Source organism: Lipotes vexillifer, unplaced genomic scaffold (assembly GCF_000442215.2).
Source record: "Lipotes vexillifer unplaced genomic scaffold, Lipotes_vexillifer_v1.1 scaffold168, whole genome shotgun sequence".
Classification (NCBI taxonomy): Eukaryota; Metazoa; Chordata; class Mammalia; order Artiodactyla; family Lipotidae; genus Lipotes; species Lipotes vexillifer.
The window spans coordinates 3,641,178-3,655,817 of NW_006773947.1; the positions used below are offsets into that span (position 1 = coordinate 3,641,178).

At 40.6% G+C, this 14,640-nt stretch overlaps 1 protein-coding gene across 1 annotated transcript; it reads right to left on the bottom strand.

The window, feature by feature from the left end:
- Nucleotides 1-142: 142 nt before the first annotated feature.
- Nucleotides 143-10,108, bottom strand: SNRPD1 (small nuclear ribonucleoprotein D1 polypeptide). The gene is made up of 4 exons (XM_007448610.1): nt 10,095-10,108; nt 4,429-4,505; nt 2,522-2,713; nt 143-219 (listed from the first exon to the last, which is right to left on the bottom strand). The coding sequence occupies exons 1-4, from the start codon at nt 10,106-10,108 to the stop codon at nt 143-145; spliced, it is 360 nt and encodes a 119-aa protein (XP_007448672.1).
- Between the last annotated feature and the right edge of the window lie 4,532 nt (nt 10,109-14,640).

Genomic DNA, 14,640 nt, shown 5'->3' on the forward strand with positions numbered 1-14,640 from the left:
AGAGACATTATCGCTTAGGACCCCCTCTTCCTCTGCCCTGGCCATGTCCTCTTCCTCTTCCTCGCCTGCCATAAACAAACAAAACCTGTACAAAAAATATCCCATAATACCTACTACTTTGAAATAGTAGTCTTGAGAGATATTATCGTCTAGGACCCCCTCTTCCTCTTCCTCGGCCACGTCCTCTTCCTCTTCCTCGGCCTCGGCCTCTTCCTGCAACTGAGGGAAGAGAAAAACAAAGTAAAGAAAATTCTCCTCTGTGCTGATGTTACCTGGCCACCACAAACAGCACCTACAGTAAAGTTTAATTCAGCTTCTCTCAAATGTAACCTCAGTCACCCTTTCCCAACAGTTTACCATACAGAACTAAGAATTGATGGCCTACTAATACCTTAATATTTGTTTCATTTGACTTTATTTACTGAGAAATTCATCGTTTTAGAATATTTTTTCTTTGTATCATGCCTCAAATTCACCACAAAATAAAATACAAATGATTTGAACCTCACACAAGATGAAAAAGATATAATACTAACGGAACAGAACACAAACACTCTGCACCAGATGTTTCTGTTACTGTACAGAATCCAAGTTAGTTAATTCATGCCAAGAAAACTTAAAATATATTACATCAAGTAACAACTTCATGACTTTTCAGAATCTTAAGTCATCTGATCCAGTCATAACCTAGTACTTTAATCCAGTAGCAATATCCTTGTTACCTGGTCATCCTAGCTGTGAACTTTTCATTTTCGACATCTATGAATATTTTAAAAATCTTGACATTTCTACCAATTGTTCCTAGTCTTACCATCCAAAGCAACAGAGTACTAAGTCTAGCACTTCTCTTAAAACAAGGCAGATTAACCACACTTATCTCCAATTCCCTCTGAAGTACTATTCATGATAGAAAAGGAATAAAAATGGCAAATATCCATAAGGGGGAAAAAACAAATGCAGATAAAACAGTGGTTGAAAGATTTCAACAATTTTTAAAGTCAGAAAATAGACTGAAAAGTACAAATGTTTAGTAAAGGAAGAATAACTTCTAAAAGACCTAGGACCTTGGAAGCCAGGAGTGAGATGAGGAGGCAGGGGGCCGAAAATAGGGCAGGGGAAAGTTGACAATCCTTATGCAGAGCAGTAGATTGGCTAGTCCTCTTCCCCACCTTGCAAAGCTAATGATTATTTCCCTGACAGGTAGGTAGGAGAGAAAAGATAAAATTAACCCAAAGACCTTGAGGCAGAAAGGCTTCACACTTGCAAAGTGGATGGCAGCAAAAGTCACAGAGCTGGAGGGAAGGAACAGGGGGATCAAGTCAGTGTTTTTCAAGCTATGTGTTACAACCTGAATTTTTTTTGTTTTTAACTGAAAGAGAATAGGATAGGAAACTTAAGGGCATCTGCATGTATTAAGACTAAATTCTTCCTGAAGCTTTTGTTTCATTTATATGTATGAATAGGTCATGATGCAAAGTACAATATATTTCTTAGTGTGAGTGGAAGGAAAAGTCTCAATATCACTGTTTAATATCAGCCCCTTTCTCCTGCCCTTCTCCTATAATGCTGGCTGCCAGACATATATCTCCCACAGTAGGTGACTAGAATCTTTTTCTGAGAAAACCAGCTCCAGAAAAGACTTCCAGATCCTGAAATGTTAGGTCTCCTCAGTGGAGAAGCCAACTTACTTTGAACCCACCCTCTAAGGAGTCCAGCCTCCATTCCCAGAAGTTCTCTTTTCAGAGTCCTTCTTATTAAACAGATGGTCAAAATGCAAGATACCATAGTAAAACCTTCAAAATAAAGACCAAACTAAGAGACCAAATAAAAAGAGAAACCAGAGAAAACAACACCAAGTACAGAATAAAAGACAAAGAGAGAGGAAAAATAAGAGAAAAGACTCAGAAGGAATCAGTCAGAAGACCCAATTATTAAGAATTCCAGGAAGAAAGAACAAGCAAAACAGAAGAAATTTATCGTTACACAAGTAAATTTCTTAGCTCTAAATGGCAAGAATATCCATACTGAAAGGGTCCATCAAGTACCCAGAACGACAGTGGACAAAATGCTAAGTCATTAAAAAATTTCAGAATATCAGGAATAACAAGTCAATCTCTGGGCTTCCCTAGTGGTGCAGTGGTTTAGAACCCACCTGCCAATGCAGGAGACACGGGTCGATCCCTGACCAGGAAGATCCCACAGGCCTCGGAGCAACTAAGCCTGTGCACCACAACTACTGAGCCTGTGCTCTAGAGCCCGCGAGCCACAACTACTGAGCCCGCATGCTACAATTACTGAAGCCTGCACGCCTAGAGGCCGTGCTCCACAACAAGAGAAAACACTGCAATGAGAAGCCCGCACACCACAATGAAGAGTAGCTCCCACTCGCAGCAACTAGAGAAAGCCCGCATGCAGCAACAAAGACCCAGTGCAGCCAAAAATAAACATAAACATATTTTGAATAGCGGATTAGGGCATAAATACGCCAGACACAAAAATGTTTATAATCCTTCAAACTTACCAGCTTCCCTTTTCTTAGACTTCACCTTTGGTTCAACATCCACAAGAAGTGTATCCAGAGGTAAGCTGTCTGGCAGAATAAAATATCGAATGTTATTTCCTCGAATACTCAGTGTTTCCAGCTGTACAGGTTCTCTGTTCTTCAGGGTCATTTTCACAGCTTTAAGATGTGTATTCATGCTGACATCTACACCTGGAGGGAAAAAAGAGGGTAGTTATTAGCATAATAAGGAAGGCAACCAATTAATCTATCAAGCCACTGTTAGTACCATGTTACAAAAGAGTATTATCTGTTCTACAACTGGTAATGATGTCTATATAAATCAGAAATCTTTCCTTCACTAGATTTTTCCTTAGCTTGTTGTTTACTAATCTTCTGTACTCTTCTTTCCCAAAATTAATAGACTTTTGATACATCCCATCTTTTGGGGGAACTTGATACAACGAGGGAGAGGGGAAAAAAACCCAAAAGATTTATGATCTCTTTCTATGTTCCAGGAACTGCATGCTAAGGCATTTCAGTTTAATCCTCAATGTCCTTATGGTAGATAGTATGATTATCCCTATTGTGAGGACTAAATATATATTCAGGATATAAGAAACTTGAAACAGTGGTTGTCACTGGGGGAGGGAATTGGATTTTTACTAGATTTTGCTCCCCCAATTTACTAAATTTTCCTCCTGGGACATCATTTATTACGTGCCTACTGTATGTGAGGCAAACCTTACATTATATTACTTTTGTGAGTGTCTTCCATCACTAGATTTTGAATTCCTAAAAAGCAGGAAGAGGGCTTCCCTGGTGGCGTAGTGGTTGAGAGTCCACCTGCCGATGCAGGGGACACGGGTTTGGGCCCCGATCCGGGAAGATCCCACATGCCGTGGAGCAGCTAGGCCCGTAAGCCATGGCCGCTTAGCCTGTGCGTCCGCAACGGGAGAGGCCACAACAGTGAGAGGCCCGCATACCACAAAAAAAAAAAAAAAAAAAAAAAAAAAGCAGGAAGAACACTGCTTGCTCTACAACATGCAACACAGAGCTCAGAAAAGAGCAGACTAAATCACTGTTAAAAATCACGGAATTTTAACAGGACAGAAATTACATTTCCTCAGATAGGATCAGACTCTATCAAAACCTTAAACTATACAGATTTCCTTTCATAGCAATTGGTGTTGCAAAGTTTTAGCAGACTCACAAATATTATCAGTTTAATACTATATATTTCTCTTGTTTACTCAGATGCTGGATCTACATGTTAAAAAAGTATTTACAATTTAAATATTTAAGTGAGTAGAATGGTACCATATGCTAAGATAGCATTTTCTTTCATCAATTCTTTTAAAAATTTGTGCTTTTTTGGGGTAGCAGCTACTATTAGTGAAGAATTACAGTGGCTTTAAATATAAAACTACATATCATACATACAATATCATCAAAGAGTTAGACACCTAAGAAAAAAGACAAATACTCTAATATGTTTAGATAAAATTATGGTTCCTCATCACCCCCTTCCCATTTCCCACATATTTTTTTTTTACCCAGGATAATCAGACATGGAAACCCCATCCTCTATCTTCAAGGACTTTACTTTACAGTCTAACAGGGGACACAAAATTCTGATACAAGTAATATGTGTTTTGTAAGATGCAACATTCCAGGGGACACGTACAGGCAAAAGTAGAAAAGGCATAAAGCAGGAAAACAGTGGTCACACATAGGATAACCTGGGGAATCCAGTCTGGTCTTAGCACAAGAACTTAAGGTGAGGCTTAAATAAGGTCAGTGAAATAATCCAGACAAAAGGAATGAGATTTGCACTATATAAAACATTCATTAACCAAAGAATTCTGGCCTGTAGGTGAAAGAGATAGGAAATAAAAAGTGTTATAAATGCAGTCCAACCTCCATACCTGTGATTGTTCCATGGACCTGTGTTCCATTCTTTAATTCAATGGTTACAGTTTCGTGACTCAATTTCATCAAAAATCTATAAAGACAATAGGAATAAAATGATAAATGTTCACTTTTAACACTTCAAAAACATGTTTATTATTATTATTAAGCCAAAGGGTGAAATTTCTAGATGCTGAAAACCTACTATGGACGCTATCTGCACCAATTCCTGTTAATAGCTTGCATAACAATTTCAGCTTTCCCTGAATGATACTCTTAACATTTATGAAAGAGCACAGTAACAGAAATTGTCACTTGGACATTTCTGATTCTCTAAGCCATTATACAGCTTAACCTCTGATCCATGCATATAGATCCTGAAGTCACTATAAGCCACAAAACTGAAATCAAGAAATTACATGGATAAAAGTGCTCAAAAAACACAAGCTTCCAATTATAAGATAGTAAGTATTGGAGATGTAATGTACAACATGATGGCTATAGTTAATACTGCTGTATGGTATATTTGAAAACTGCTAAGAGACTAGATCCTTAAAGTTCTCATGAGAAAAAAGCCATTTTTTTCTTTTCTTTTGTATACATATGAGATGATGGATGTTAACAAACTTACTGTGGTAATCATTTCACAGCTTATGTAAGTCAAGTCATTATCCTGTACACCTTAAACTTAGTGTTGTATGTCAATTACATCTCAATGAAACTGAAAAAAATGATATATTATAATTGGTATTAAAAGATTATACTCTTATTGTATGTGTATAGATAAGGTAAAAGTCTCCTTTTCTAACCCTCCTCCAGGCATGTGGGGATATTCTAGACCATTTTATATGCAAACATAAGCATTTACATAAAATTTACTTTTACAGAAACTGGGCCATACTATAATGGCTTCTGTAACTTTTAGTTCTCATTTAGCATTTAGAGACATTTATGCAAACCCCCACCAAATCCATTTATGCAAATCCTCACCAACACTAATTGTCACCAATCTTTTTTTGGTCAATTTGATAGGGGAAAAAAGGCAATTTGCTTTTCCCTATCACTTGTTGAATAATTCTTCATGAATATAGGAAATCTGTATGTCTTCTGTTAATTTCCTATTCACGTTATTCACAACTCCAATTAGGTCGAATTCTTCTTTTATTTTCTATCAGTTTGTCACAGCAATTCAAGTTCATGGTTTTCTTTAGCCATACAATTTTTTCTCATTTTTATGTTGTTAAATTTATGAATCCTTCTTGGGTATGTAATTTGTTTAGAAAGATGATTCCCATCCCAAGATTATAAAAAGTCTCTTATTTTCTTCTACTGTTATATTTAGAGTTTTAATCCACCTAGAATTCATCTCTTTTCTGTGCAATGTGAGGTAGGAAGCTGCCTTTATGATTTTCCCAAGTTGGATAGCCAGGTGCCTCAATAACGTTTACTGAATAGTCATCCATTCCCCACTTCATCTATTCTTCTGTTCTCCAACTTTTTATTATGAAATATTGCAGAGGAAGCTGAAGGGTTCACACACTATGAAAATGTTACCATTTGTGTGTGCCCCTCCCCCCCACTTACACTGTCACCATATTATCTGAAAGTAAACTGCAGTCACTTCAGCATGCATTTTCTCATGAGGACATTCTTCCACATAACCATAACACCGCAATCACATCTAGAAAAATGAACAATAATCCTACAATATGATCTAATATACAACTCATATTCAAAATTTCTGGTCTATAGTATGTACTTTGTATACCCGATCACACTAAATGTAGGATTACCTACTTTCCCCTCAACTAGTCTATCCTTGAGGTTAAGAATCATGAACTTTGTATCTAATCCTGGATTGTAACAGGCACTGAATAAGTTGGTTAAAATGTTTCAATGATTAAAGGGAAATCAGCCTTAAAATACAACTTTTTAAGTGGTATAGACAGCCATCAAAAAAGGGGAAATTACTTGGTCTTGCATAAAGCAAGTCCCAAACTTGCTCTCATACAAAGAAAAAACTGTGTGTTGAATCCCTTCCCTTTCCATATTTGCTGTCAAGAAAAAAAGTCTCTCTTAATGAACTGGTAATGCTTTATTTCACCAGATAAGAATTCTTTAACTTAGCTCAAATTTAATATTAACTATTAGCCTAGAATTTTCACCTAATGGTTTCTTCCCATTATCAATTTAAAATTTGTTTTTACTTTAATTGTCCCATCCAGTAATAACTTCTACTTTTATAAAACTTCTTTCAAATCATTTTTAGAAACAGGCAGGATTCAAGTAAAAATAAAATACTTTATTAATCAAGCAGTCTACCATATGGAAATAAAAGGAAAACCAGAAAGAAAACCTCTGAAACAATCAAAATACATTTTATCAAGTCCAAGGATATTTCTTTGATAAATAGTATTTATCATTATATATTATCTGGTAGCCCCTGTGCTTGGTAATGAGGATTAAAAATGAGTAAGAGAAAACAAAAAAAAATGAGTAAGACTAAGCCCCCAAGGAGCTCAAACTCTGTAAGGAAGAACAGACACATGAAAAGATTTTTTTTAAAGTAATTATGTAAATTTAAATCACAATGGAGATATGCACAGGTTTTTACCATGAATATAATGTAGCATGGGTAGGAAGGAGTCAGATCTTAGTGGACTTCTACTAAGTCTGAAAAGTTGGAAATATGCAGCAAAGAGAGACTAGAGCAAAGATATAGTAAGAAACAGAACAAGGTACACAGAAATTATAGGTATTACTGATGGAATACTAAGTCCAAGAAAATGAGTAAGGAAGAGGTTCCTTTCATGGAATGCCCAAGCTCTGTTAAAGAATTCCCCTAGGGCTTCCCTGGTGGCGCAGTTGTTGAGAGTCCGCCTGCCAATGCAGGGGACACGGGTTCGTGCCCCAGTCTGGGAAGATCCCACATGCCAAAAAAAAAAAAAGAATTCCCCTAGGAGAACTACTGAAGGCTTTTCATCAATGGAGTGGAGTGCCACATCGGAAGACAAATTAGGTGGCTAGAGCAATAGATAGATTAAAGTAATCAAGACGTAGGAACTACAAATAGGTCAATGAAAAAGAACAGAGTCCAGAAGTTCACTATCCAGGCAGCAGTTTGGGTTTCATAGGTGTATACATTTTTCAAAATTGGGAAATGCACACTGAATTTCACTGTATGAGATATTTACTTTAAGAAGTGAGATTAAAGAACACGGGTGGGAAGAAAAGGGAGCCTGAACAGCTTAGTGGTGTCGACTGGAGTGGCAAGGAAGGTGTACTGAGGGCAGGAGGAATAAACACATTTATCGGAGCCAAGGAACCAAGCAAATTCAAATTATTTTCTGATGAATCCTTCACTACCTGAATTCTTTCTGCTTACTGTAACTTAAGATATTCAGATAATACTCAAATATTCAGATAAAATGGTATCCTTCAGTATAGCACTGAAATGGTATCCAAACTCACACTATTAAATTCAAAAATCAAAGAGAATGGGATAGTGAAAGATACTTAGAGATATTCAGATAAGCACACATATGTCCGTTACAGTAACTTAAGATATTCAAATACTGTAACTTAAGATATTATAACTTAAGATATTCAGATAATAAATATTCAGATAAAATGGTATCCTTCAGTATAGCACTGAAATGGTATCCAAACTTACACTATCAAATTCAAAAATCAAAGAGAATGGAATAGTGAAAGATAGTTACATTAGGTAGGTAAATTTGCCAAAACCTGGCAATTTATCAGATTATCAGGATTATCAAGAGGAAGAAGTCAAAGATGACTCCCAGGTTTTTGGTTAGGGATACTGTATAACAGTGTCACCAACTGAGATAAAGAAATAAACAAGTCAACCCAAACCGCAAACCAGTTAGACAAACACCCATTTTTCCTGGCGTAAAATACATTCGCCAGTTATTAGAAATTTTGTTTCTATGGTGTAAGACACAGAATAGGATTCAGTACAGCCATTAAAATTTATAGGAAAATTCCGTCACAACACAGACTATCTTTAAATGAGACAAACTGATTCCAAAGAGTATGACATAAAACTTAACTACAGATTCAGACTGGCAGGTATTGAGAAATTGAAAAAATAAACTTTAAATTCTGAGATGTTTCCCCCCAAAGTTATACTTCAAATAAAAATGGACGAAGTCTTCCAGTTATAAGATAAATAAGTATTAGGGATGTAATGTACAACATGATAAATATAATTAACACTGCTGTATGTTATATATGAAAGTTAAAGAGAGTAAATCTTGAGTCCGCATCACAAGAAAAAAGTTTTTGTCTATTTCTTTAATTTTGTACCTATATGAGACGATGGATGCTCACTAAACTTATTCTGTTAATCACTTTGTGATGGATGTAAATCAAATAATTATGCTGTATACCTTAAAGTTATACAATGTCGTACGCCAATTACATCTCAATAAAACTGTAAGAAAAAAATGGACAAAAAGTTAACCTTAAATGCCCTCTCTACAAACTGCACCCTGAATATAACAATAAGGATTTTATGTTATTTCAAGCATACTAGAAACTATCTACTTGTCTTCCTTCACCACAAAACATAAAACTCCAACAAGACAGGGACTCTGCCTTGAAAAAAAAAAAAGATTACATTATGAGAGCACAGTGTAACAGGAGCCCAATCCTTGACACTGACAATCCTTGACTGAACAGACCAGAAACTAGCTAAGCTAGTTTGTAACTGCGGGCTGGGTTAATAGAAACCTCTGCTTCTATGTTGTAAGCTCTCAGCCTCAAGGAAAAACACCAAAACCCAATCTATTTGCAAGTAGTTTAGAATTAATTACTCCGATCAGTAAACAAGTCTTCAGTAGGCTCAGCTAACCGGCCAAATTTAAACACAGAAATGAACCAGAAGAAATCTCGATTATCTGTGTAATCAGTCAAAAAATACAGAAAAGAGATTCTGTCCCACGTTGGGAGACTTTTCCTAAAGCAAAGTCCTATTTTAAGGGGAAATGTCGGTTGAATAACGTTAAGTCTAGTAAGTAACAACAAGGGGGGGAAAAAGAAGTGATAGGATAAACTTACGGAGTCAAAAGTCCATCCCTGATTTGAAACATTTCGGAATTAGGTTTCATTATTTCCAGATAAACTCCTGCAGCTTCTAAGTACTCTTTTAAGTGCGATGGTAGTTTCATCGCGAAAAACGCATTAACTTAAACTACTTACTTAGTAGTACTTTTATGTCTCCCACATTCTCAGGGAGCGTGGACCTAGTTACATTTGCCGGCTCCTGAGGCTTAGACGAGCCAGAAACGCAACCCAGAGAGCACAAGTTCTATTCAAAATGAAAGTCGGTAAGTCACCGGGAGTAAGAGCTTGTAAGCCTGGCGCTGCACCTCTACGGCCTCGAAGACTCTGGGTGGGAAAACATGGTCCGGCCTTTACCTCCACTTCTTGCAAGATACGAGGGATCCCCGCGCGACCCAGTCTGAAGCCCGGGCCCGAGCGGCAGCGGCGGCGCGGCCAAGATGGGACGGGAGCGGCGGGCGCCGGAGGCCGTTAGCAGGCCGCGCGCACACGCGGCTTTCGCGCCTCCAGCCTCTGGGGCAGCCCAGCCTCCCGCTCCCGGCCCACACCGTCCAGACTGTCCCCTCACAGTCCTCAGCCCGCCTGGTCACCTCCTCACCTCACGAGCTTCATCCTAGCGGCGCCGTCACCCTTTCGGTCCGAAATCAAACAAAACCCAACAACTGAGCGCCGACCGGCTACGAATATGAATGGCCGGAAACACTCCCAGGGTTCCGACGTAAAGAGCGCGCGTACCGGTGCGGACGCACGGCGGAAGCGCCGAGACCACCCTTGAGCTACTGTCCCTTCCGGCCGTGAGGAGCGCCACTGCGGCCTCTGGCGGCTGGAGGTGTGCCTTGCAACTGCTGAGGGGGTTTAGGGCTGCTTTAGGAGGAAACTTCCGGTAAGAGGGAAATTTGAGGATATTAAATCCCATTAACGGGCATGGCAGGGCTCCGTGTATTAAGCAGTACGAAATTTACTCCTTAATGAAAGGAAGTTCTGGGAGAAGTCCAGAGGATTATGTTAACTCTACTCCAACACCAGGAACCTCAACATTACTTAACGTGCCTGAAGAAAATCACAAAACTTTTTTTTTAAATGTCAACTTTAAAAAATTTTATTTATTTTTGGCTGCGTTGGGTCTTTGTTGCTGCGCGCGGGCTTTCTCTAGTTGTGGTGCGCGGGCTTTTCATTGCGGTGGCTTCTCTTGCTGTGCAGCACGGGCTCTAGGCGTGCGGGCTTCTCAGTTGTGGCACGTGGGCTCTAGAGCACAGGCTCAGTAGTTGTGGCACACGGACTTAGTTGCTCCGCAGTATGTGGGACCTTCCCAGACCAGGGCTGGAACCCGTGTCCCCTGCATTGGCAGGCAGATTCTTAACCACTGCACCACCAGGGAAGTCCAGAAAAATCACACAATTTAACTGATTATTTTCACTTTAAATTCTGGTCACAAACCTCAAAAGGGTTCCCCACAGTGCCCAGAGATCCAGAGATCATGTTATGCTTCTCTAATGGGTACTTTCTCCTTTAGCCTAGGTAATCTCCTCCAAAACTACGACTTTAATTTGTATCTCCAGCTTGGACTTCATCCCTGGTCATCAGAATTCTTGAATGTTGTGAGGCAATTCTCATCAAACATTAATGTGCATAGAACTCAACTGGAGGAAATATTAGAATGAAAATTCTGATTCTGTTGGTATGGGGTCTGAAATTCTGCACTTCTAACAAGCCTTCAGTTGATGAAGATGCCCCTAGTTCATGGATCTCAATTTGAGTAGCAAGACTGTAATGGACATATGTGTGCTGCCTTCTCAACATCTATCCCCCTGTCTTCCCAACAGTTCCTAATAATCTCCTGGTGATCCAATGTGGACCAAATTGCTATAATTTTTCTTTGTTTTTATTTTCTAGCTTGAAAATTTTTTAGGATTTTTACTCTCTCATAGTATAAAACTGTAAAGAGTCCTGAAATAAAGTCATCAAGAATGGAGCAACAAAGGAAAAGCCTTTATTTGCTGCTAGCAGGAGGGTCAGTCTGAAAGTGAGACTACTCCGTCTTCTTGGAGTTAGCTGAGGTTTTATATATTACAGGCATTTAGATTGGTCATAAGAAAGAAAAGGAACAAGGAAATGAGAATGCAACATGTGGGGCAATACAACCATTCCATCATTAGTTTTTAGAAGTAGATGTCTTAATGATAAGCATGCGCAAAAAAGTACATTCTGCAATTTGGAGTGAGCAAGGAAAGCAAACAATTTAAACAAATCCAGATCACATTCACAATTTTAAGTTTGGCAAAAGAATTTACAAGTAGGGACTTATGTTTCTTGTGTAAGGTTCTGAAAAAGAACTTCACAAATTTACAGAACCATAATGTTCAGCACCAAGATGCATCATTTAGGCCACAGCATTTGTTTTTAGCATGTGCACATGGCAAAAGATTAACCAATCACAGCTCTCCCCCCCGGGGACTTTCTCAAGAGCTCTTGGGAATGGAAGCCTCTCTTTTTACTAGGATAAATTCACTGTGAGCTTATATGATCTTTGAAAGCTCAGTCAAGCAAGATAATTTATTCACTGGATCATGATTATTTTTTAGTAGACAACAAATCAAATGACCCAACTCTGAAGTGTATAATACAGTATTGTAAAAGCAAACTATTTTATATTTTCACAGCATGCTTAAACACCTGATTGTATTTAGTTTTAGAAAAGAAAACCTAGAACAAATTGCAGACAGGAATTATACATCAAATATGAATTCCTTATGTATCAAAAATAAATACATATGATTTCATATGGTGTGACATTTGTAAGGATTCCAACGCTCCTGATTGTGGCCAATACAAGTATAGTGGAATAGATCACTCAGGAGCAGAGGCCCTGGGACGTCCCTGGTGGTCCAGTGGTTAAGACTCCATGCTCCAATGCAGGGGGCCCAGGTACCATCCCTGGTCAGGGAACTAGATCTCTCATGCAGCAGCTAAAAGATCCCGCATGCTGCAACTAAGATCAGACGCAGCCAAATAAATAAATATTTAAAAAAAACAAAAAAAACAAAAAGGGCTTCCCTGGTGGCGCAGTGGTTGAGAATCTGCCTGCTAATTCAGGGGACACGGGTTCGAGCCCTGGTCTGGGAGGATCCCACATGCCGCGGATCAACTGGGCCCGTGAGCCACAACTACCGAGCCTGCACGTCTGGGGCCTGTGCTCCGCTAAAAGAGAGACCACGATAGTGAGAGGCCCGCGCGCCGCGATGAAGAGTGGCCCCTGCTTGCCACAACTAGAGAAAGCCCTCGCACAGAAACGAAGACACAACACAGCAAAAATTAATTAATTAATAAACTCCTACCCCCAACATCTTAAAAAAAGAAAAAAAAAGCAGAGGCCCATTTTTTGGAAATGGAAACTTGTAAATATGGTTTGTGTATGTGTGTATGCCAGAATTTGAGTTACTACAGATAAAGTGGTTACACACAAAGAGAAATCCCACCAATTGTCTGACAATCTGAAGGTGAAGGCGAATATAGGTCAGATATTCTATCAACAGTAGATAACCAGCTTTAATCAGGTTGGCAGTCTACTCCTGAGTTTTTCCCCAATTTAAGCCGTTTGGTATATGCCATTAAAGTATATTGTTGACCCCTGAACAACTCTGGCGTTAGGGGCACAGAGCCTCTGCTCAGTGGAAAATCCACGCATAACTTACAGTCGCCCCTCCATATCCCCAGTCCCACATCCTCCGATTCAACCAACCAGTTGATGATGATTGTTTAGTACTCTAGTACTTACTACTGGAAAAAAAAAATCCCCGTATAACTAGACTTGTTTAAACTTGTGTTGAACAAGGGACAAATGAATGTATCAGGCACTGGGGATGGGCGGGGGTCAAGACAGGTTTTTGCCATAACACAAGGTAAGGTGATGTGACCAATGGCTTCACCCACCAGTACTCCTCATTTTGGTTTTTAAACCACAGAACCTCCCCAAACTAAACTGACAGGCAGCTCAATAAAGTTTTGTGGAAGATGTATTCTCATAAAGACATCAGGCCTCGCAAACTTAGAGCACATTTTGGCTGGACTTGGCTTCAAAAAAGGAGGGCCGGAAGTGGAGAACCTCTCTTCAGATTCTCAAGGGCAAGAGCACCCATTTGCCCATCCTCACAGTTCTGCAAATAAGGAAAGAGTAGCACAGAGGGCGTGTTCAAAAGCAGGGTAGAACCAAGAATCCTAGTGCGAGAACCCTGGATTCTATCTTTAGAGGTCTCTAAGAGTCAAAGCTTTGAACACCCGCCATGACTAAACGTGGTGGAACTTTCTACAATTTCTTGTCGACTCTTGTGCTCTGATGCCCAGGGAGGAAAGTGAGCAAGGAGACACCGAAGCCCTGCATTTTGGGGAGGCGCTGGAGTGCAGTGCCGGGAAGGAGAGAGAAGGGTCAATCGTCCACCCTTTTCTTTACATTGGCCCCTGTCGAAGATTAGAGGTATCTGAACTGAAAGTCGCAGAGAGCAGAGTACCTGCAACCAACAGAAGAACCGGTGGCGACGGATTTTCAAGACAAACCACCACCGCTGGGGGCGTAGGTGGCTTTACTTCAACAGACGAGCGGGGAAAGTGAAGCGTCTGCCGCTCGCCGGAGAGGCGCCCACCCGCGGTGCGCGCACGCGAGGCCTCCCACCGCGCCTGCGCTGCGGTCCGACGCTGGCTCGTCTTTCCCCGACGCGCAGCAGTCCGGGCCGGGGTGAAAAACTGCGTGACACGCAACGAGCGTGGCGGCCATCTTCATCTTCTGGGTACGTCAGCTGAGCCGGTTCAGGCAGAAAAGGAGCGTTGCGCAAGCGCGCCCAAGACGGTCCCAGGTAACTCCCATCTGACGGGCGAGGCGTAGCCGTCGTCGCCGGAAGTTTGGCGTTGCTGCGCCGCGGGAGAGGCGGCGGTGGCGGCAGAAGCAGCTGAGTGTCTCCCGATACCCGGATGTGAGGCGGTCTGCTAGCTCTCGTCGGACCCTTGGCCGGGAGCGAGGAAGGTACGGTAGCGTCCCGACCGCCCCGCCGCACGCTGTCGCTTCGCCAGCGTCCTCGCCTCCCTGTTGCCAGCCCCTCCGGAGAGCCGGACGCTTCTCCCCCTTCCTGTCCGCCGCTCTGTGTCGTGCTGCC

What these genes read in the sequence shown, in the direction of transcription:
- SNRPD1 (XM_007448610.1), bottom strand. An exon ending in GGTCCATGGAACAATCACAG is followed by an intron (nt 2,714 to 4,428) that starts GTATGGAGGTTG and finishes TTTTCCCTCCAG; the next exon opens with GTGTAGATGTCAGCATGAAT. An exon ending in GTCTAAGAAAAGGGAAGCTG is followed by an intron (nt 220 to 2,521) that starts GTAAGTTTGAAG and finishes CTCTTCCCTCAG; the next exon opens with TTGCAGGAAGAGGCCGAGGC.